General features: G+C 42.9%; 1 protein-coding gene across 3 annotated transcripts in view; it reads left to right on the top strand.

Annotated features, from left to right (window-relative positions):
* Nucleotides 1–23,162, top strand: part of MLXIP (MLX interacting protein) — a 75,410-nt gene that overhangs the window by 38,644 nt on the left and 13,604 nt on the right. Inside the window, exons 8-18 of one of the 3 annotated variants that reach the window (XR_016444122.1) lie at nt 21–121; nt 434–1,097; nt 3,016–3,137; nt 3,751–3,937; nt 4,976–5,100; nt 8,053–8,154; nt 9,968–10,095; nt 11,261–11,384; nt 14,976–15,105; nt 15,840–16,023; nt 16,391–21,344. Coding sequence is in view for 1 of the 3 variants with exons in the window: in XM_090062436.1 (XP_089918562.1) it covers nt 21–121; nt 434–1,097; nt 3,016–3,137; nt 3,751–3,937; nt 4,976–5,100; nt 8,053–8,154; nt 9,968–10,095; nt 11,261–11,384; nt 14,976–15,105; nt 15,840–15,961 (1,805 nt within the window). In the remaining 2 variants the exon portion in view is untranslated. Of the gene's footprint in view, nt 1–20; nt 122–433; nt 1,098–3,015; nt 3,138–3,750; nt 3,938–4,975; nt 5,101–8,052; nt 8,155–9,967; nt 10,096–11,260; nt 11,385–14,975; nt 15,106–15,839; nt 21,345–23,162 lie in introns of those variants that run through there. The other 2 variants (XR_016444123.1, XM_090062436.1) reach the window with 2 other exon arrangements.

Here is a 23,162-nt window from a genome sequence, read left to right as displayed (position 1 = left end):
TATATATTGCCATATTTCAGATCTCTTCGCCTCCAGTCGTTCCAGTAATTATTTTCCTTCTGCGTCTGCTGTTCCTACTGTCAGTTCTGCTACAACAGATTCTGGCAGCCATGCTTCCCAGGTAAGGAAGTTTAATGTGTTTTAAACCGTCTAGATGCAGATTCTTGGGAAAGTCACAGAATTTCTGTGAGCCTCAGTTTTCCTGTCTGTAAAATGAGGCTGTTGATAATTGTCTTGGAGACTTTCTGCCAAGATGAGTCAGGGAGAAATGGTCAAATGCAGAGGAAGTTTCCCTCTTCCAGCACTCGGTCAGTAGAGGCTAGCTTTGGCAAAGCAGGCACAGCTGGCGGTAAGAGGAGATGCTGATAAAAGCTGCTGTTGGCCCATCTCCAATGGTGTCCATTCATTTACAGTGGTTTTTTTCTTCCACCAGTCCCCTGTCCTGCCCTCGGGTTCTTTACCCAGCACACTCCCAGCAGGAAACCTCAGCGATGAACTGATTGCCTCATCGGTCCCTGCTTCTGTCATTCCTGACGTTGGTGCTGACCAGTGTTCTGGCATTAGAGGTGGGGGATCTTTCATCCAGCCGGCAGATTTCAACTCTGATTCATCTCTAAGTGGCAAGCCATCATTCGTGCAAGTGTTCCAGACTTCAATGCCATTACTTCAGCCTTCTGCCTCACCGCACCAGACCCCTCTGCCTGCAGTGCCTCTGAATGCTGGCTTGAACTCCCAGCTCTCTGCTTTCATGGCTCCAGAAACCCAGAAATTTGGCCTCTGCACATCTACTGTGATCACCCACACTGCTTCTGCTACACTGACCCACAATGCTCCTGCCACCACCTTCAGCCAGAGCCAAAACCTCGTCCTGGCAACGCAGCAGCCAGGGGGAGGAGTGCCTTGTAACCTGGCTTTACAGACTACTGTCATGTCGGGGCAGCCCCAACCCCAGCTGCAGCCTCAGCGGACTTTTGCACTCCCCAAAGCTGTTCCCCTGGCAAATGCTGGGACTAGGCCCAGACAGCCACAAAAAATAGTGCCTGCTCCGAAGCCTGAAACAGTGTCTTTAGTGTTAAAAAATGCCTTCATTGCCCCAGGTGAGCTTCCAGGAGGCTTTTCTTTCTCTCTTAGGAGGGGCAGCATGGGAGGTGGCACATTTGCTTTGGGGGTATAGAGTGACATGTTTTGCTCTCTCTGATATCAACTGCCCTGAAAAATCTTCAGGGCAATTAACATATCAGCTAAACGCATATTGGTCATTGCATTTACCCTGATCCAGAATTCAGGAATGTTGTTGTGCAGTGAAACCACTACTTTGCCTTTCTTGTAGCAATGCTAAGCAGAGACCAAGTTCCTTTCAGAGGGTCCTGAATTAATATACTAGTGAATATACCACTGAATTAGTATACATGCAGAAAGATTCTGATTCCCATTTTACAGATGGGAACACTCAAGCTAAGAATTAAGCACTGTGCCAAAGTGCATCACTGTCTTGGGCATCCTTCCAGGATAAATGTGGTGTGCTCTATAAAGATTTTTCTATGAAGGCATCTTTGTCTGATTCCATAGCTGTTACTTGCTGTAGATGACAGACAAATGAGGGCACATAACACCAGCCCCTGTGCTCTACCCTGTCTCCTTGTCTGTTTTGAGTTCACCACAGCATTGTGGTCCTAATCTTGAAAGCGTTCTGTTGGTTGGGATCCAGTGGTCTTAGTCTCTGCCTCTTCAGCACACTGTATCATGACTAAGGCAAAGGGAGACCAGGATGAGAGGAGCCTGGGGTGAAGCTCAGCAGTTTGGGTCTTGAACTTCTCAAGATGAGCCTGTTTCTTGTCATATTCAGAGCACAAAAGGTGTCTCTTCATAGTGCTTCACTCTGGGGTAATGCAGAGTGGCAGCAAAGTCCTGGAGGGGAGGGAAGAGGTGTGTGTATGTTTGTGTATGCAGAACCTAAATACTGCAGTAATATTTCTAGTAGAAATAGCTCACTCACAACCAGGATCCCTGGTTCCAGTCCCTAGAGCAAACTTGCTGCTGACTAATGGAAGGACTCTGTCCGCTCTGATTTGGTCAAAACCTGATGGCTTTGCTCTGAACTTGTTGATGAGGGGAAGACTGAGGTCACAGACTGCTTGTGCTGTCTACCCACTGATGCCAAATTGCAGCTGCTTTAGCCTAGTTCCTAGGAAATTGGTATTGGTCAAAAATCATATGAAACTGCTGTGTTGGGTTAAACAGCTGCGTAACCAAACTTTGGCCTTCTGAGAAGCCACCTCAAGGAGTGAGCAGATGGGGAATAAATGTAGTATGTGCACAAGCAAGTGTGAACATGGTGGATGGCTATGGGTAGGTTTCTGTCAGTGGCCAGTGGACCAGTTTGTTGTCCTTTTAATCTCTTTTGGGTGGTCTGGGGAACCAGAACTGAATGGTAAGGCCACATCCAGATGAGCAAGGCTGTGTGATATGTGGCACCACAGATGCTGCACATTCTGGTGTGTAGAAATCAGAAGATCCTGGGGTCAAAAAGCCACTCAAAAAAAAGCAGGGTAGCACATGTGGGGGCACAACACCCAAAACTGGAGCCTGGTTGGCCAGAGCCATGCTCTGGCTTCCAGCCAAGAGGATATTTCCCTTATTAAACAACTGTGAGAATAAGCTGGATGCTTCCCTATCATTGCTCTGTTTATGAAGTGCACCTGTCACAGCCTCTGGGTGCATTTACATCTACGGTAAAACCACACAGATTAAAATACTGCATCTGTTGTCAGCTTGCAGGTCTAGACACTACATGATAACTGAAGCTGCTAAAGCCCTGTTTTGTATCTTGATGCCATCTCGTGGCAACGCTCTGTATTGCAAGGTGATCTTTGGAGGAAATGTACAATACCCATACTGTACCCCTTACGTCCTGCTTAGAACATTCTCCTATTCAACACAAGTTTCTTCCCTACAGAACATTTTCCAACTCATTTTTCTCAATAACTGTTCTAACTTTAATTGTGTATTCTTCAGCTGCCTTTCAGGGACAGCCCAGAGCTGTGATTGTAACCCCAGCACCTATAAAAAGAGAAGGGATTTTGACTCCAACCATGTCTCAGCCAAACGTTGTAATTGCACCAGCTGGAATCACCAGGGTAAGAAGTTCTTCCATAGGATTGTAGTTTTCATGCTGTGTTAAAGTATGGTTAGGCTTTGGAAAGTGACCATTTATAAATACCCTGTTATTACGCAGCAGAGCTGTGATATTCACACTTGAATTTACTTATTTTTTGTTTTAAATTCTCTATAGCTTTTAACAACACTGTATTCATGCATCTTCAGGGTACTGAGCTGGTTTGTTTTCTGGCTCAAATGTCAGTGGAATTATTAACAGCCACCATTTGCACAGATGTGGGGTTTTATTATTGTCTTATTTTATTGAAGATGCAACAGATAAAATCAGGTTTGAGTTTTCCAGTTGCAGGTCCTCTTGAAGGTGGAACTGTTTATCCAATGGATTGTAAGCATGGGGAGGGGAAGTGTCTGGCAGTCTGATAGGTGCTGACATACTATAATATTTCATTAAATTGTTGGACTCTTCCCAGAAGTCTGACACCAGCACCTGACAGTCCCTATTAAGCCTAATCTGGGGAGTTTGTTTCGCCAGATTGTTAAACATGTCCTGATTTAATACTGTAACCTCCCAGTGAAAGACAAGGTGGTGAATCTTTGTATCTTCTTTCCACAATATTTCCATGCTCTTCCTAGGCTCCTGGGGTGGCAGAATTCCATAGTGGCATTCTGGTTGGTCAAGCACAACAAGCTCCAATTACCCAGCAAGCCCAGCCTGCTGTCTCGCACCTCTTCTCTCCCAGTGTAGTCCAGGATGCACTGGTGAAAGGGGAGCAAATCCCTTCCCACAGTACCAGTTCACAAGTCCCCTCACCTACGCCTAGTAAGTCAAAGAGAGACTGCAGCCTTCTTTCTGCTCTGCATGTGCATGTATAGGTGGATATTAGCGAAACATGTATGTGTGTAAAGCTGTCTTTTGGGTGGCTTGTAAAATGTGTCTGGGGCAGTTGAGGTCCTTACAAATCCCAGGAGATTTTTATCGGAACACATTTTAAAGCCTCTATTCCCTCCAGCTGCAGTATTGCACTCCAGCAATGATTGCATTTTCAGTGCTTCGTGCAGTGATTTTACTCCCATATTTACGGTGAAACAGAGAAAGCAATTTGGAAAGAGTCTTGAAAAATGTTCTGTTTAAGCTTGTTGAGCTAGTACATTGTATCACTGCAATTACAGCTTTCTTCAGAGGATCTCAAAAAAAATTAATTGTAATTAAGCAGAGAGTTGTCTTTGGTGTATGTCATGATACAGAGGGTGTGGTTTAGCTTTACAGCTGCTGGGGTTCCCTTCCCTTAAGAGCCCTGGTCTGAATGTTCATCTCACTAGGATTGGGAGGAAGGACTAGTGAAAACCTTCTATTTTTCTTCGGCATTAGGAAAGGAGAAGGTCAGTGTGTGCTAGTTGGTTTAGAGCAGGGGTGGGCAATTTTTTTGGGCAGAGGGCTGCTTACTGAGTTTTGGCAAGCCATCAAGGGCCGCATGACAGGCAGCCCAGGGCAGATAAATATTAATTTTCTAAATTTTTTTAGGGGCTCCACAAGCCAGATAGAATGGCCTGGCAGGCTGCATCTGGCCCCTGGGCTGCATTTTGCCCACCCCTGGTTTAGAGCCCTGTCACCCACCTCCACCTTCTTAAAGTTTGGAGGTCTAAGGTGAAGTGTATTGCCACATGGGATTCATTTAGCCATTTCTGATTAAATTGTTGGGTTTCCAAGCTATCCAAATATATCTCCAGTGTGTTGGCATTACAATGCTCAGTTCTGTAGAAATGAAGCCAGTGGTGATGTGGGTAGAAGCTGCTCCTCCACAGGTCAGGCTGTTTCTGGCAGTTGCTGCATAAGTGACTTGATGTTTCCATTTTGAAGGCCGAGACTGTCAGAACTCAGGACAGGCCTCACCCTGCACCTCGGAGCAGAGCCCCAGTCCTCAGTCTCCACAGAACAGTTGCTCAGGAAAAGCCACGACCAATCCTCAGATGTCTGCCTTTAAGGTACATAGTCCACCCCTATGGGGCTCTCTCATTTGCCTCTGTAGCACAGTGATTTCCTGATTCCTGCCATGTGTGACTGTGCAGTATATAGTGCTGCATGAAATAGGGTGTTTATCTGGTTGTGGCACAGTCTTCATTACACTTGCATTGCTGTTTTTCATTTTGACTATCATTGTGACTTCCTGCTTAGTAATGAAATCAAGTCTGCCTTGCTCCTCAGTGATGTGTTATCTCATGGAGACGGGAGTATGCTGTCTGCTTGTCCTTACCAGCCATGACATCATTTCCAGCAGTGCTTCCTGGAAGAGCTACAGTTAACTGGGACATCTGTGGTTTTAGCCTTTTTTTTTCTGAAGCAGAGCTATGCAGCTGGCAGCTGGCAGCCCATCAGCCACATGCAGCCTATGAGGGGTTAAGGTGCAGTCTCATGGCTCTCACCTGGCCACTGCTCTCTCTATTGCTCTGGCAGCCAGAGCCCCCAGACTCCCTCATCACTCCTTGTGCTGCTTTGCGCCAGGGGGCAGGGCACAGCATCAGGGTGGGGAGCTCAGGGTGAGTCTGGGGCCATGATTGGAGGGTGGTTTGCACAGTGCAGTAGTTGGGGGAGTGCATGGCGAATGGGGCTTGGAAAGGAAACGCATCTACATGGTGTACCTGGTGCAGCCCCCAGGGCATGTGGCTCCCAGACGCTTAAAAGTTGGACAGCCCTATTGTAAATGATTTCCATTTGGTCTGTGTACGTGTGGTGGGGTTGTTGGGTTTTTTTGGGTGGTTTTTTTTTTGTTTTTGTTTTTTTTTGGGGTGGGGGGATTGTTTTTTCTGTTGGGAGTTCTCCCATCTGTTTGGTTTCATGGACTTTCAGTCCTCTGTGTGTTTTTTCTAAAGTGATTAATTATCTGAATGGCTGTGTTGAATTTACCTGGGGTCTTGTCCCAGGTCCTGATCAAAGTGCAAGACTTGGATGCTCTAGACTTCATTTAAAGTTTAATGCTCATTAAACAGCAAGTTGCTTAATGGAAACAGAACCCTACCTGATTGCCTTTCCTGCCAATTTCTTTATTAGTAGTTTTTGGTCACGGTGGAGTTTTCACAGCTGCCAGGTGCTTGCCTTGGTGTCCTGGCCCCTTAAAGATTTATTGCAACATGGTATCTCGATTGCTTTTCATACATGTAGTGTTTCTGTGTGCAGTAGAGGTGACTGTGCTTCACTGGTGGACATGTTCCTGGCTGTGTGAATTGACCCTCTTAAAATGAAATGCACTTTTTACAAAAGCATTGCTACAGATGGAATTTAATTGAGATTCCAGCCCAGTAAGAAATCCGAAAAGCCATCCTTGCTTCTTGTGAGGGCAGCTGTCTCCAGACATGGAGCAGCTGCAGCATGAATGGGAATTAGGGATTCTTTCTCAACCCTTCTCCACCCTCCCTTGTGAAGTTTTCTTTTTTCACTCTCCTTGAAATGCAGCACTTTACACCTTCTTGGGAAGATAACTAAGTGCTGCATTCCAAGAGGGTTAGCACAGTGGGATCTGCTGCATTGGAAGCCCTTTGAAAATGCACTGAAATCCCTCAACTGTAAAGTGCATATTGTTATAATCACAGTGACTATAAGGCTTTCTCCGCACTGATTTCTAACTTTGATTGTGTTCAGTGTTGAGGAACATTTAACCAAATATCAGCTAGGGTGCCATGGGATTTCTTAAGAACCTTTCAAGAGTGCCATGGGGTGCTACGCAGTGTTAGCACTGTTAGGTGTGCAAACATGATTCACAAGATAACACCAATCCATAATGTTAAAAACCACCCTAACCTATTGTGAGCTTTCTGCATTGTTTACAACAGAAAATTGTCCTGTGTGTTTTCTATAGCCAAAGAACAAGTAAAAACTAGGAGCTGACATTTTCTAGGGGTGCCTCAAGTGTAAAAATGTTGAGAACCCCTGCTTTAACTGGTTACAGGTAACAGCCTGTTTATACACTGCCATAGGCAGAATAGCAGGTGAGAGAACACACGTGTGGACTTGAGCTCCAGGTAGCCATAAAGATTTCCTTGCCTGTGGGGAGCTAGTAGGATGGAGGACTGTCTGCCCAGGTTACACGTGGATGGGAGTTCCCATCTGTGAAAGAAACAGAACATGCTCCCTGAGTTGTAAGAAGTCAGCCCATTGCCAGACTAGGCCTTCAGTAGTAGTGAAACACATCAGAGCCATGGCTATCGAGAAAGTTTTAACCCTGTGCTGTACAAGCACAAATGTTTACAGTGCATCCATATGAAAAGTGGATCACAAGCTTTCTTATATGTTTTAGTGTGGCCTTGATGCCAGTTGCAACCATGAAGCGTGTGTTGTCCTTTGGGACAAGAGTCAGTTTTAAGTGCAGCAGCCAAGTCAGATTGCTGGAAATCTTGGCTGTGTCTCACAAACAGATTGTTTTTTATTGAAAGGCTTTGATTGATTGTACAAGAAGTTCGGTAATGAAAACCACAGTAGAATCTAGAATATTATCAACACTGCCATCTGTTACTTTGCGTAGAAGAAAGCAGCAGCCGCTAGATGGTGTGGTGTCCTTGGAGAGCAGACTGAATCAAATTTTGTAGCAGATTTGGCATAAATATCTGTGAAACGGAATGTTTTGTATTTGAAACATTATATATACCAATATGGTGGTAAGTAGCCAGAAGGTTAGCAATACTTGTGGGTTAGTGATCTTTCTAAAACTAAAAAGAGATTAAACCAGTATGGGGGTTGAATTTAGTACAGTGAATGATTCTACAGTTGTTTAAATTGTTACTTGCATGTTATTGACATTCCTGTGATGCTTGCAGTATTGGGAGAGTTGAGAGTACCACAGTAACTTTAATTCCACAAAAGATGAAATTGTAAGTGACCCTAATAAATAGGGACAGAAGCCAGTAAGCCAGCATACGTTGAGCTCATTTTATGTGTTTATACAGAATCGAAGAATAAAGAATATTTCAGCAGAACAAAAGAGAAGGTGTAATATCAAGGCTGGTTTTAATACACTGAACAGCTTGGTGTCCTCTAACTCCAAATCTGTAAGTAACATTTTTAACATAGCAAAATAAGAACCGTGTAGTTATGGAAACCAGTAGCCATTTTGAAAAAAAAGATTATTAATCAACCTGGACAGCTCCACTCTTCACTGGAAAATACAAAGTGCAATTAATGAATTTAATTTCATAGTTCCATAGTTGTTAGGGGCTGGAAGGGACCTTACAGATCATTGGGTCCAGCTGCCCTGTACTTGGGCAGGAAAGACTGCTGGGTAGTTACTTGAATCATAGGAGTTAAGAGATGGGACCATAATGCAGTAAGAAAATAATCCATTATTACATGTCAGATAATGGGAGAGCACATGCCAGGTGTTGTGGTCCTGATTGTACCACTGGTTTGATTCCAAAAGCAGAGGAGTTCTATTTGCTCAGGGGCTTTAACTCTCAGACTTAAGGGGAAAGAACAGAAGCTGGGCACTGTAGTCCTCCTTGCTTCTGGGACTCCTGGGTTAAGGGCTTGATCACATTTGCTGTACAATAACACTTTGAACATATTTTGTAGAGCTTTGTAGAACTTCATGGAATATTTTATAAATATTCCATGCTGTTTCTGGTTGCTAATGCCCAGACTTCCAAAGATGTGGAGGTGCCCAGTTGAATTTTCAAAATTGCCTGAAGAGCATAGATGACCAACTCATTAACTTGGGGCCTAACCCAGGAATCAGCAACTTTTGCCCTGCAGGCCAGATTCAGCAGAGGCATTTTATCCAGCCCATGGAGTGGAGAGGCTTTGGCACTCCAGCAACAGAGAGCTTTGCACACACAGCAGCCAGGCAGCAGGGAGAAGCGGCAGTGGCTCAGTGGAAAGCGCCAGCCTGCCTCTGACCCAAGGCAGGTGGTTTCAGTCCACTGCTTGTTAACCATTGCTAACCACTTGCCTAATCTGTTTGGACATTTTTGAAAATGCTATTGAACCTGTAATCTGGCTGTGTGCACTTCAGAGTTTTAAAATGATTGGGTCTTATCCCCTCCCAGTGTTTCATATTCCTAGATGGACAGAGAAAATCAGAGCTTCCTGTATTTTCATTTCCCAGTTGGTTTCTCAACTCTGAATGGACTAGTTCAAATAACTGAGTGCCCATTGATACGGCATTTTTTCATCTGTTTAAACAGCTTTGGTAATTAAAAAAAGGGCTAAACATGGGCTGTTCTCATTCCATGTGTGACTTTAGTCAGTTTTATTTAAGCAAAAGAAAAATATATTTAATTGCAAGTAAACGAATCTGATTTGAATAAAAAGTCTTATAAAAAACTAGATTATCTGCCTTGGTACAACTGCAGACAGAGGCAGCTCCTAAAATAGAAACCAGTAGTACTATCTTGGTCTCCTTTGATAACAGCTTGACCATGTTCCCTTCTGTTTAATAATGTGAAAACCTCAAAGCCTTTCAGATCTGATGTGTTCTGAATTACCTCTGCAACTAGATACATTTAGTAATGTGCTAAATATATCAAAAGAGGTATTGATTCCTCTTATTCAGGTCTTATTTAATGTGGGAAAATAATTTGTGAACATTTAAAATTGTTGAAATATTTTCTTCAAGAAATTAGCCAAAGTCTCATTTGGGGAAGAGAGGGCAAGCTGGATAGTGACTAACTGTTCAGGATGATACTGAACAGTTAGTCACTGTGCTGTGGCACCTTGCAACCATAAATCCCAAAGTTCTTTAGCATGGGCAAGGAGTCTGATGATAAAGGGGCTGACATGCTTTTGTAGGTGTTATGTTAAGTTGGGCCAAACTCAGCCTGCTTAGATGAATTCCAGAATAACAGTTTTGCATTTGCTTTGGCACAGATCAGCCATGCAATCACACTCCAAAAGACTGTGGAATATATTGCTAAACTACAGCAAGAGAGAATACAGATGCAGGAAGAAACCAGGCGTCTCCGGGAAGAAATTGAGGAACTGAATGCTACCATCATGTAAGATGTTCTCCGGAAATTGTTATTGTTGCTTCCTGTGCAGCTCTGCTTTGGTTAATAACAGTAGGCATTTGTATCAGGTAGTATGCCAACTGGCAGTTGGGCATTGAAAATAAGCAGAGTATCAGTGGATTACAATGAAAACACAAAATAGCTACAAAATGAGCATTGTGTTTATCTTCAGTAAGCTCTGGGCATCAATGCAGAAGTGATAACATGATCAAAAATAGATTGGAATGCTTCTCAGTACTGACAAATGAGAACTATTTTAAATCAGAAATCCTACTCTGTGCAGCAGCATAGGTGCAACTGTCTTTTGGTATGTAAACTTTCCTTCTTGGGAACAAATATGGTTGAATAAAAAGGGCACAAAAAGTGACATCAGGAACTGACTCAGTCTGACCGTGGTCAAATTACTTCACTTTTCTGTGTTCTAGTTTCCATACCTTTTAAATGGTATTTTTGGGTCCATAATGTGCTTTTATTCATAGAAATATTGAATAATATATAATGAGCAAATAAAACCCCCCTAATATTTTAGGACATGATCACAGCAATTCATCTGATTTTAAATTTATCTTTAAACTGAACCATCTTCTTAAACTTTAAAAATTTGAAGAAATTATGCAATATTAGCCAATAAGTAAGTTTTTCTCTGCTTTCTAGTTTTACTGTTCTTCTTTCTTGTGAAGCAGAGACAGAAATCTTATTTGTTCTAGGTCAGTGGTTTTCCACCTGGAGTCCACATACTATGTCTACGGGGTCCACAAAAGATGACTATGATCAATCAAAAGTATGTGAATACTCACACTTACAATCCAGAGGGGTCCATGCCTCCATTCGAAATTTGTAGCGGTCTGCAAATGAAAAAGGTTGAAAACCACTGTTCTAGGTTATATTTTGTTTCTAACTCTTGTTATTTATAATAATAAAAAAATCTTAATACTTTGAAAATCTTCCCTTTGCTAAATGGATGAGAGCAGAATTGATAGGAAAATACTGTGTTGCACAACAGAGGTTGCTGAGCTTAAAAAGAACTGATCCACTAAGAAACAACATCAGTTCTGGCACTGTGAATGGATACTTGCCTCACATTAGCTTTTAATGTAGAAGAGAAGTGTCACTTGTCTTCAGAGACTTGACCTCTGGGTTGGTTTTTTTTCAGATCATGTCAACAGCAACTCCCTGCTACTGGGGTTCCCATAACAAGACAAAGATTTGATCATATGAGGAGTATGTTTGATGAGTATGTGAAAAACAGGACCCTCCAAAACTGGAAGTTTTGGATTGTATCCTTTCGTCACAGCATTAAATATAGAGTTTATATTGAGCAAACTCTAGGTGTCTCATGGGTATGGGTATGTGACTATCAGACAGGAAAGGGAGTTAAGAACTTTAAAATAAAATCAAAAGTGGCACTGTCAAAAAAAATGCTGTTTAAGTTTCTTTCTGATAACCACTAAGGTTATTTAGTATCATAGTTTTAAAATTTCCAGTTTCACTATTTATCAAAAGGGGGGTTTTTGCCCTTCATTGGACACTGTCAGGCATAATTAGTTTCTCTTTCTGGTGCTTGCATTAGTTGCTCTTCTGAGTTGCAGACACTTCGGGGAAAGGTTTTTTCTCTCCATATATGTGCATAAATAAATTTATTATTTTAAATGCATAGTCTCCTGAAAACACCAGGTTTTTATGTGCTCTTCAATAAGCTTGACCTTCTGCTTCTGACAGGAGCCTCAGATTCCTGTAGCTTTCCTAGTACAGGAACTTCTGGGATAGCTTCATATAAATCAGAGAAATAGTAGTCTTTAATGGGTATAACTGAAAATGACTCAAATTAATGGCTCAGCTTCTCAAGCATCAGTTTATTGGTTCTATATTTTTACACTGCCCCAAATTTTTCAATTGCTGTCAAATTTGATACTGACAAGGCTGAGAGCATTATAGCAGCCATGTAGAGAATACTGGGTGTTTTGGCAGCTTGATGGGAGGCAGTTACAGCTTCTGGTATCCAGGATGGTGTGGGGGGAAGTTGGAAAGCTGGAAAAGGACAGAAGTTAGATGCATCTCCTTAACACTTCAACGGAATATGGTTCAGTTTGGGGGCTTAAATGCAGGATGCTGGTTTTCAGATTCAACATCTTATTGACATGAACTGTTTTTCAGTGCTGCTGTTTATTAACTAGACAATCTGTAGCAGGAAGAGAGCAGTGCAGGAATGCTTATCAACTCAGGTGAGAGATTTTCTTCAGAATTGTTAAGGGCTGGAAAGTTAATTTTTAATGGCTTAAAGTATGGGTTCTGGAGCCTTCTTTTTATGACATGGGAAGGAATGCGGCATTCAACACATTTCGCAGTCATACTACAAAGGAATACAGAGGGTCCTGCTTTTAGGTACTAGTGGTAATTTTTCTGGTCTGTTTTAATTAATTTTCAGCAAAAGGCTCCAGTGACTCTGAATATGCATTGCATTATTTAAAAACCAGTCACCTGTAGGATGCACAGGGCTAGAAACACGATGCTCTTGCTAGGTGTTTTGTCTTCCTTTTTCTTTGCACTTTGGGCATTTTTACACGTATTCTGGGAGGCATAGGGTGGGGGGCACTTTAATTAGTGAGCTGCAGTAATTAAAAGCGCCTAAGCATCACGTGTATCAGCATCCCCATGCTGAAAAATGACAGTGGGGTGCTTTGAACTAAAGCTTATCAAATGAGCTAGGGTCTGCTGGACTGTGTTAATTTCCACACCCCAGCAGGGAGCAGGATCCCTGCACGTGTGTAGGAGCCATTTGTTCCTCTATCTCAGTCAGTTGGTTTATAGTCTGCAAATGAACATTAATAGCAAATTGATCCTCACTTTTCCATTTTAACAAAGTGCTGCTGAAACTTTCTGTCCTGCTCCCCTCCACTAATATGTGCATATTTTCATAGTTGGTCAGGTCAGAAGAGACCTGAGCAGATCATCAAGTCCAACCCCCTGCCATGGCAGGAAAGAGTACTGGGGTCAAATGACCCCAGCAAGGTGTTCATCTAGCCTCCTCTTAAACACCCCCAGGGTGGGAGCCTGCACCACTTCTCTTGGAAGTTGGATCCAGATCCTAGTCACCCTGACAGTGAAGTAGCGCCGCCTGATGTCTAATCTGAATTTAACCTCTGCCAGCTTGTGACTGTTATTTCTAGTCACTCCTGGCGGTGCTCGGGGGAACAGGGACTCCCCCAGTGCCTTCTGGTCCCCTCGGACTCGTTTGTAACAGGCCACTAGATTCCCCCTCAGCCTTCTCTTGTGGAGGCTGAACAGGTTCAGGTCCCGCAGCCTCTCCTCATAGGGCCTGCCCTGCTGCCCCCTGATCATACGAGTGGCCTCCTCTGGACCCTCTCCATGCTGTCCACATCCCTCCTGCAGTGCGGCGCCCAGAACTGGATGCAGTACTCCAGCTGCAGCCTGACCAGTGTGGCATAGAGGGGGAGGATCACCTCCCTGGACCTGCTCGAGATGCATCTGTGGATGCAGGACAAGGTGCAGTCGGCCTTCCTGACTGTGTCCCCACACTGCCGGCCCATGTTCATTTTGGCATCAGTGATGACTCCAAGATCCTTTTCTGCCTCTGCCCTGACGAGGAGGGAGTTCCCCAACCTGTAGCTATGGTGACGGTTGTTCCTCCCGAGGTTCATCACCTTGCACTTGTCAGTGTTGAATCCCATCCTGTTCTCATCCGCCCACCCCTGTAACCTGTCTAGATCTGATTGCAGCCTGTTCCTCCCTTCTAGCGTGCCCACATCCCCCCCCCATCTTAGTGTCATCAGCAAATTTGAACAGGTGCTTTTTACCCCCTTGTCCAAGTCGCTGATGAAGATGTTGAACAGTGCGGGCCTGAGGACCAAGCCCTGGGGGACCCCATTGCCCACATCCCTCCAGGTCGAATAAGACCCATCCACCACCGCTGTCTGGGTGCGGCCCTCCAGCCAGTTGGTGACCCATCTGACCGTGTAGGTGTCAACGCCACAGTCCCCTAGTTCTTTAATGAGAATGGGAGCATGTTCTGTGGGAGAAGGGAATGGGTGTAGTGCCTGGGTAGTACTCTCAGAGAACCACAGTTTACCTCAGTAGGAAATGCCCCTAAAGGAACTTTCTAGCAATTGGATTTAACCTGTAGTGCACACTGATACTTACTAGGATATCATCCAGTGAAAATTTACAAGTCTGTATGTGCCTGTAGTTTCCAGGGGTGAGAGGTGGTTCAGAGAAACCTCTCTCACCATTATGAAATGACTGTAAAGGGAAGATGGAGGTGGACATTTTCAATAGCAATCTGAAAAGCTCACATGAAGGAAGCAAGTGAATAATCTTGGGCCACTAGAGATAGCAGAATACTCTGCATTGTATCTTTATATGGTACTCAACCATCACAGGAATCTGTTAGATTTATCTTAATCCTTTATGTCAAAAGGTACTGGAGTGCTGAGACTGATGCAAGCTTTATTCTTGCACATTGCCCGGGTTTTTTGGGTTTTTTTATTTTTTAGAAGTTGTGAGAGATGAAAGATAACAGTAGTCTCTAGGATCTTAGACCTTCAAATCCATGTGGCTCTTTCAGAAACTGTTTTCACTGACATTCATATTACGTTCTCGTTTACTGGGAATTTTTGACGTCCTGCTCTGGAGTTTTCCACTAGCATAGCAAATCAGCATGGATGTTTCCTATGGTAGGATGGCCCATATTGCAAAAGTAAATGGCTCAGTTGAAGAGAGCTGTAGTTAATTTTTATTTTATTTTGGTATCTCAGCTTTCTTTAAACACTGAAGCCCCTTTACTGTGGAAAACCTTCTGTTTTCCCCTCTTAGCACTTCTATTATTTCCTTTAACTCCCAGTGATTTGCAGTTCAGTATTATCATTAAACCGTTATTTGAGTCCTTCAATGGAATGGTGTCTACAACCAGCTTTGAGGACCTGAATCAGACTGCAATGGCATGGCTGGATCAGCACTGCACCCTCCCTGTTTTGAGGCCAAGTAAGTAGAGTTCTAGCTATCTGTAGTTTAGTGGCACAGAAATTGAAACCATAATCACTAGTTTCATCTCTGAAGGTCAGTATAGATTAGGGAAAGAAGTTGTGACAGTGTAGGTTTTTTCCCCCTCAAACTTTTTGTATTGTTGCAGTGGAAAGCTAAGAACTGCTGCTGGCCATACATTTTGGCTTTGAGCATTTGTTGCTGTTATCAGTCACCAGAAATCAAATGTAGACTCAGCTACAGCATTTAAATAAGGATTTCAGACTCTCTGGAGCTGGGATAGAGTCCAAGGGTCTGGTTCATAATGAAAATAGAGGACATGTTAGATCTATGTTCAGTTTTCAAGTATCAGTGAAGTTTGCATATGATTGACACCCATTGCTTGTTTGTCCTCTATAAGGACACATCCAGTGCTCATGTTTATGGTTATTTCTGCATAGTGGTACAGGCAGTATCAGAGCAAGCTGGGATATTGTTTAAAAGAACAGTAAAATGGTAGACCCTTTGTAAACATGATCCTCTAGACAAAGTAATTGCATTTCCTTGTCTTTGATGGTATATTTGTAAGGGATACATCATGTGCATATGTACTGCAGGAGCATATGTATATTTGTGTATTACATCACCTATTACATCATAGATCATGTTCATCCTCACTGCTAAGGGCATGTGTATCTGTTTGCATTCAGCCTAATTTTTTTCCCTTGGTACTTTGTTCTGGCTTTTTATTTCAGTGGTGCTGAACACCCTTCGGCATCTAAGTACAACCACCTCCATTCTGACTGATCCATCGTGCTTGCCAGAACAAGCCACCGAGGCAGTTAGTAAAATGAACAAAACAGCTGGGGACACCTAACAACCAAAGAAGATGTGTTGCCTATCCAAGATGTGGAGAACAGACCCGCAGGTCTCCTTCAGGTGGTGCACTTTAGAAAAACTTCTCTCCATCGTGTAAGACATTGTCCAGGGCATGCAGCCTCTGTCTTCTGAGTATGCAGAGGTGCAGTGCAACACTGTCTAATGTTTGGGTTCCTCTCCAGTGCCACGTTAGGTTCAGCTAAATGAGAATGCCAAGCTCAGGTAAATAAGCAGGCTAGAATCCTGCAGGCAGCAATAGATCTCCTTCAATGCAGCATGCATAGATATGCAGTAAACGTCTTTATATGACATGCCTTTGAGTACTAAGCTCAGTGAGGTGTAACTCCTGTATGATAAGGAATGATCTGTTAAAGGGAAACACACTTTCATTTCATGAAATGTAATGTACTTTTCATTTTATTACCAGGTATTCAACTTCTTTGTTATTTTACTTGAACAGTAAAAGTTGATAAACAGAGTGATCAGCATATTAATAACCAAAGGAGAAAAATGTCCATCAAAGATGCAAAATCATGGTAAAGTACTAGAATTAAAATCTCAGGCTCTGTATCTACTTCTGTTCTGTTTTATATATTTTCTCCATATGATCAGCTGCAGGGCATGCTTTATTTCCTAGCAAATAAAGTAGCTAATATTTGTATTAGAATTTTTTCTAATGTAGCCATTGCAAGCGAGTAGCAGGACAGTTTGGTGAGTGCCCCTTATCTTTAGTTCACATGGGTTCCATACGTGTCAGCAGAGGCTGAAGTTCCATACAGGTTCAGACTGTGAGCTTTTTTTCTCTTACATGCTGCAGAGCTGAACTCTCTTCACCACAGCGTGCCCCTAACATGTGTGTGTGCAGATACTGTGGTTATACTTCAGAGACTGAGTTTGTGACATTAGGAAATTGGCATTTATGTTATCACAGAAATTAGACTAAAACCCTGTATTTATAAACTATCCTTCACTCTCATCTTTTTCTTTGCTGGTTCTCCCTGCCCTCAGCATCCCTTCCTTCCATCTTAAATTCCTGAGTTTTAGTCTAAAGCTGTAGTGCAGAGATGATGTTCAGTGAAAGACTTGGAACACTTCTTGTTTGCTATCTGAAATATTGCACGATGTTTTGTGATGCACCCCATGGAGCCATTGGATGTAGGGCTTCAGCAGCAGGTGTTCTCCATGTGCCGTCACCACGGGGACAAGTGCCAGGGGCAGCCAGGTCCTAGTGTCTGCCTACCTCTGACCCAGGGTAGGTTGTTCCAGCCCACAACCACAAAAGGTTGCCTGCCCCTGACTTTGATGGTTCCACTGCTTTCTGAACTGTAGTTATTAGGAACCAGAAGAACAGTACAGATAAGCCTCCTAGTATCTTCCCCTTCAGTTTCAAAACACTGATTTGAGATCATTGGGTCTAGGATGCCACAGTATTGAAAAAGGGAGTAGACTGAATTATTTTAACTGTATCTTCTAGAATGTGTCTGTGAAAGTATGTCAATAGGAAGCAAATCTTCTTGCTTTTTCTGCTATACAGTTTTCCAGAGAGGGCGGGGTGTTGAATATTACAAATCTGTCTACAAAATAAATTACTTGTTTTTCCTGTCCAGACAGTATTTCTATCCTCAACTTTCTACAGGTAAGGTTTTGCATAGGCAGAACCCCAATTTTGTATGCAAAAGGTGTTTGTGCATGCAAATTGAGAAACAGGTTGCTAACTGTGTGTTGTATCCAAATGTTGCACAAGATCATGAGGCTGAGGCAGCTGTGAAAAAATAAACTCTAGAAAATTCAGGCTTAAATTTTATTGAAATACTGCATAGAAACACTCATTATTAAACAGTGAAGTGGCTTTTCTAAATAGGTTTGTAGCTAGATATTTTGTACGGTGTGATAGTTAAATGAAAAAGGCAATATGTTCTGGGATTCATCTGAATAAGAGGTGCTGTACACATGTAAGGTATTTTCTATTTATATCTAAATTCATCCATCATTTTATCAATGAGCTTGAATTTCTGTCTAGCAAACTCTTTAACCTTCTGATTAGCTAGGGGGTTTCCTTCAAGTTCCTCATTTACTGGGCTGTCCTACTGAGAGAGAGATGCTTAGAAATCCTTTGGCAAAATGCTCAGGGCTTGATCACTTTTTTTTGTGGTACATTTCAGAGGAAATTTGGTTTATGGGTGCTGTTTTTAACATGTTCTCTAAATGACGCTGTCTCCTATCTGCTTTGCAGATATTATCTCAACCTGTAATAAATCAGAGGTAATTATAATTCTTTTTGTTTAGAAGTCTATGAAAAGCTCTTCAATATCATTGCATCGCTCAGCAGATTAAAATTGGAGAGACAAGGTTTATTTTTAGTGACTGGAGAAGTGGACTCCTAGCATTTCTGCTTTGCACACCTAGATCTGCTCTCTTTGTTGTTCCTTTTTGAATTAAAAAATGCTTGGCAGGCAGAAGGGGAAGGTGTAGGAGGATGAGGGTTGAGAAAAAATACTTCTAACCATTACCGAAAATGATCCAGCTCTCCGAAGTCTCTGATTTGAACATGATGATTCTCGCTCATGCTTTTTTGAAAACACAGGAAAAGGGAGGTTGTGTCTCAGCAGGGTACAGGTTCTAGGTACTGTCATGAAAAGAGCTTGACCCCAGCATGTATTACTTACAGCTAAGAGGAAATGTGTACTGGAAGCTTTGACTTCATTAGTCTTTTCTCCAGTTAAGGGGTTTAAAATACATTTTTCAAAAGATGCGTTTCTGTCTAGACTGGTCTTTTACAGCAGGGGTGCTCAGCCTTCAGCCCACAGGCCAAATGTGCCCCATAGAGGTATTGCTTCTGGCTGGCAGGGCTCTCCACAGGTCAGGAAACTTGGCAATGGTGTAGCAATGGCAATTAATACTGTCACCACTCCCTGGCTGCCCAATTCCAAAGCCTGTTGGCCAGATTAGAGCCAGACCATGCCCCATTCCCCAACATGGGGCCAGGCCAGGCCACGCTCCCTTCCCCATACTCAGCTGGATTGGGGCTGGGCCATACCCCTTCCCTCTGCATGGCTGGATCGGGGCCGGGCTGCCCCCCCACCCCCTCCATGCAGCAGGACGGGGCCCCACTGCATCCTCACTAGGTCCTGGATCAGGACCACTGGCCAGATCTGGCTTGCAGATGGACTGGGCATTGTCCATCCAGTCCACCGGGCAAAAAGTTTGAGCACTACTGTTATACAGTATTAACTAGTCCTAAATTGAATCTGCAAGGCACCAAGAAGGTCCAGTCTTGCAGCTAGAGCCCGCTGTCTGTCTGCTGTTTACAAAGAATTTCAGGTGACAGTCACCATCTACCTCTCCGTCAGTGGATCTGTGCTGGGAATTTCCGTCAAAAAGAATCCAGAGTGCAGAGATTCTTAGTTTCCCTAATAACAAGACTCGAGTCATACATTAGTCAAACTGAAACTAGTGGGGCACATTACAAAGTGGTCCGTGAGTGAAATATAATGGCCTAGGAGATGTAGGAAGTCAGACGTGATGGTCCCTGCTCATCTTAAATTCTAAATCTGTGGAACGTCACGCATTAGGAGATGTAGGTTTGAAGGCTCATATGTTTCTTGCCAATAGCATGAGTACAGGGAGCAAAAAACATCTGAAATGAGGATGAAGGATGAAGATAAAGGGCTCTTCTGGGCAGTACAGTCACCTCACCAAACCAGAGGGATTTCCCTGCAGGAGAACAGTGCTGGTCCTGCTGGCAGGTTCTGTCAAGCTGCTGGAAGGGAACGCTTGGGGAAAATGTTGAAGTTTGGATCATCCGCCTGAGTCTGCCTGCTCTCTGGAGGTGTCCCAAGCACCCTAAGATTTTTGCCCTGCCATTGAGTACCATAGGTGTGATGTGTCGTGATCCAGCCGTTTCTCCTTCCAAGAGGATGTTCCATGGAAAACACAGTGAGCAGGAGATTGTGGTCTTCCTGTGCCTTGTGTGAGCAGCCAGATTAGTAAAGTGAGGTGACATTTTCTATAGGACCAACTGTTTATCTGGGAGATGATGGCTTTCAGGTACAAAATGACTTTCCTTAGGTCTGCGTGCCCCACTTGATTATTTTCTGGAAATAAGAACAAAAAAAACCCCAAACCAGCAAAACCCCGGTGTGACTAGGCAGCATCTTTGTATCTAGATCTCTGCATCTGCAAGCGCTTGAAAAGGCAAAGGCCAAATAGATCACTGCTTAGCAATCTCTGATTGTCTCGCGTCAGTTCATTTGCTTTGCAAGTGTCAGCGTTCGACATTCCAGTACATGTTAGGTGTTGTCAAAAACTAAACCTCAGTGAGATCAGGCAGGGGTTGAGAGCAGTTTACAATATTCAGGGCAGGGAGATGTGATATAACTGCAGAAATGTTCCATGGTATGAAACTTTTGTAGTCCAAAATACTTGTAAATGGTTTCATCTTTTCTCTTTGTTCCTGGGATGGTTAATTCTTGCCTTGATGGTGTCAGTTGGTAGCAACTTCAAAGAAGAAAATTATTGTCCAGCCTCATAATGGTTTTTAGTTGTTTTTCTATTATCTGCAGTTAGCTTACAGTCCCTGCCGCCACATTTGATCATGCACCCTGATAGCACAGTAAAGTGATTGAAATAAAAATGTCATTAAATCACATGGTCTTAGGGACCCAGTACTGCCAGTCACTGAGTGCCCTTAACTCCTGTTGACTTGAATAAGATTTTTGACTGGGTAAAGTCTGTAGGATTTGGCCCATCACACTCCCCCAGTAATTTGTTCAATGTAGATTTGTGTGCTGCAGCAAGAGCCTTAACCCATTTACCACTGACTTTGGTTAAGGCTCTACATCACCATTTTTCCTGTTCATTAGACATAGTTTGTGCTATGTTATAAGGCTAGAGCAGAGTGGTAGTATACAAGTAGTTGTATATGGATACAATGATCCTGATATTATGGTATTAAAAGTGGCGTACCAAGGTATTTAATATAATGACTTGTGGCTGTTATTTGAATCACTTTTCTATCTAAACTCCTTTAAGCACAACTTATGAATAAGCAAGAATAAAGCTTTGAAAATGAAGAAATTAAGGTCAGAAGCAGACCTCCTCTTTAACGGTTTGTTGAACAAGTTGCTTCTTTTGCTTTCATAACAGTTTGAGGTTCATTTTAAATGAATCGATTTGATTTTTGTTATATAAAAGTTTGGAAGAATGAGGATTTGAGATGTGCTCTTGCTTCAGCCTTGTTGTATAAGGTTTTCTGTTCTCTTGCATGACACAACCTCCGTCGTGCTGCTGATATGTAGCACTTTTCAAGTAGATCTGTTAAACTGTGCAATGCATTTTTTATATTTACTACCAAAATAATAAATGTTATTTTTTGGAAGAAACTCTGCCTGTATTGCTTTTTCTGCACATTTGCAGCCCTTTTGAAAGAGCTAGGACTCAGCTTGGAAAAGGGGGAGGGAATGGGTGGTGACATACTTCCACTTTCATAATGAAAGCTCTGGTCACATGAAAAACCACTCTCAACAAACTGAAGCTAGTTGAAACGTGGTCATGTTCCCTTGGTTCCTTGGGCTCTGCTGCCAGCCAGCAGGATTCAGATGTATTCCTCAGCTCTGCTGGATTGCTGTCACTTGGCTTCCTCTCTGTAAAGTTTATAAGCTTTCCTGGGCTTCTGGAGTTTTGGTATTTTCCTTGGGCTTCCAGGCTTGATTGATGGTTCCATAATAGGCTGCCATGCACCTGTGGGGGAGAGACCTGGCCTCTCTTCTGGTTCATGTGTGGGGCTGTGAATTTAAATTCTAGTTAGCTACACTCATGGAAATCCGCTGAAGCCAGGGAAGAAGGTGCACAGGTGTCACGGTGACCCCATGTAGTCTGCAGAATCATGATTTCTGGTTATAGTGGTTCATAACCAGGAAGGGTCCCAGCTAGCTTCTTGGGCCCCAAGCTGATTTTGCAGTGATGTCAGAAAAAAAAAAACTTGTTACACTGTGAACTTTAACATGCTAGTTAGGCATTCTGCTTAAGGACAATAATTGCTGATTCCCACAGTGCTCCAGTTATGGTAACTATTCGGAGCAGAATCACATTTTATTCGCTCAGTTTCTGAGGCTCAAGTACACCCGTCAGCGAACAGTCAGGAAGTAGCTTGGATCGTGAGACAGAACGCTCGAACCAATCTAGTAAGTCTTTTACTAACACCTAGAGTTGTACACTAATGTTTAACATTTTTCATGGCACAATTTTCCAAATTTATCGAGGGTCTGATTTCTTCCCGTCAAAACAAAACAGGACCAAGCTCTGATTGCTGTTTTCTCTGCTTTAACAAGATGATAGAAGAGCCAGTGTCCCCAGCAAACAATGGATTGGATCTGTTTGCCTCCTTACCTGCTTTTGAATTCATTCCTATGCTTGTAATTCCAGGATGGTCCCAGTGTGTTGCTTTAAGCTAGAAGAAACATTTAAGCTGCACCATATACAGCACTACTGTCTTGAGCCTGATCATATTTGCCTGAGGTGAGGGGTTTGGTACAGATTCATAGCCACCCAGTGTAGTAATGGCTAAGCAGCAGATTCCACTGAAAAGTGATGAGGTTTGATTACAGACACTTCCGTAGGACAGGTACAGACATAAGGGTGGTGAACTATTTACATTATAAAGCTAATGAAAAAGAACATCATTTTAAAGGAGTGGGACTCTGAGGTTGCAATATGGATCCTTTCCTGAGCAGCTGTATGACTTTTAGTGAGACAGTTTGTATGTCTGACCCACAGTTCACGTCTGCTTGTCTTGCTGCCATACTTTCCCTTATGCATGTCAGCTAATGGGGATTTTTCCTGTTGTGTTCAATGGAAGCAGTATTGGACTGTGATGAGTGTTTCTTAAATGTGCTAGGTAAGTGCAAAGTAGTGATTTCTTTCTTCTTTTTTGAAGGGGTTGACGTTTTAATATCATTACTGATTTGTGGTTTTGATCTCAGCTTTCGTATCTTCTAAGAAATCAGATTTCTTCAGCTCTGCTTCATCAGAGCATCTTTTGTTTAGGCTTTAAACATACATTTAAGCCTCACTAGCCTTCATCAGAGCATCTTTTGTTTGGGTTTTAAACATGTATTTAAGCTTCACGAGCATTGCCTGGGACCAAATCAGTTTGGTAAAAGATGGCCCAGAGCAGGGAGGGGAAGAAGCACACTATATGA

The sequence above is a fragment of the Crocodylus siamensis genome, chromosome 9 (assembly GCF_052110815.1).
Source record: "Crocodylus siamensis isolate JL-2025a chromosome 9, ASM5211081v1, whole genome shotgun sequence".
NCBI classification, from domain to species: Eukaryota; Metazoa; Chordata; order Crocodylia; family Crocodylidae; genus Crocodylus; species Crocodylus siamensis.
The sequence above is the reverse complement of the archived record's forward strand: the minus strand, read 5'-3'. Positions and strand labels throughout refer to the sequence as shown.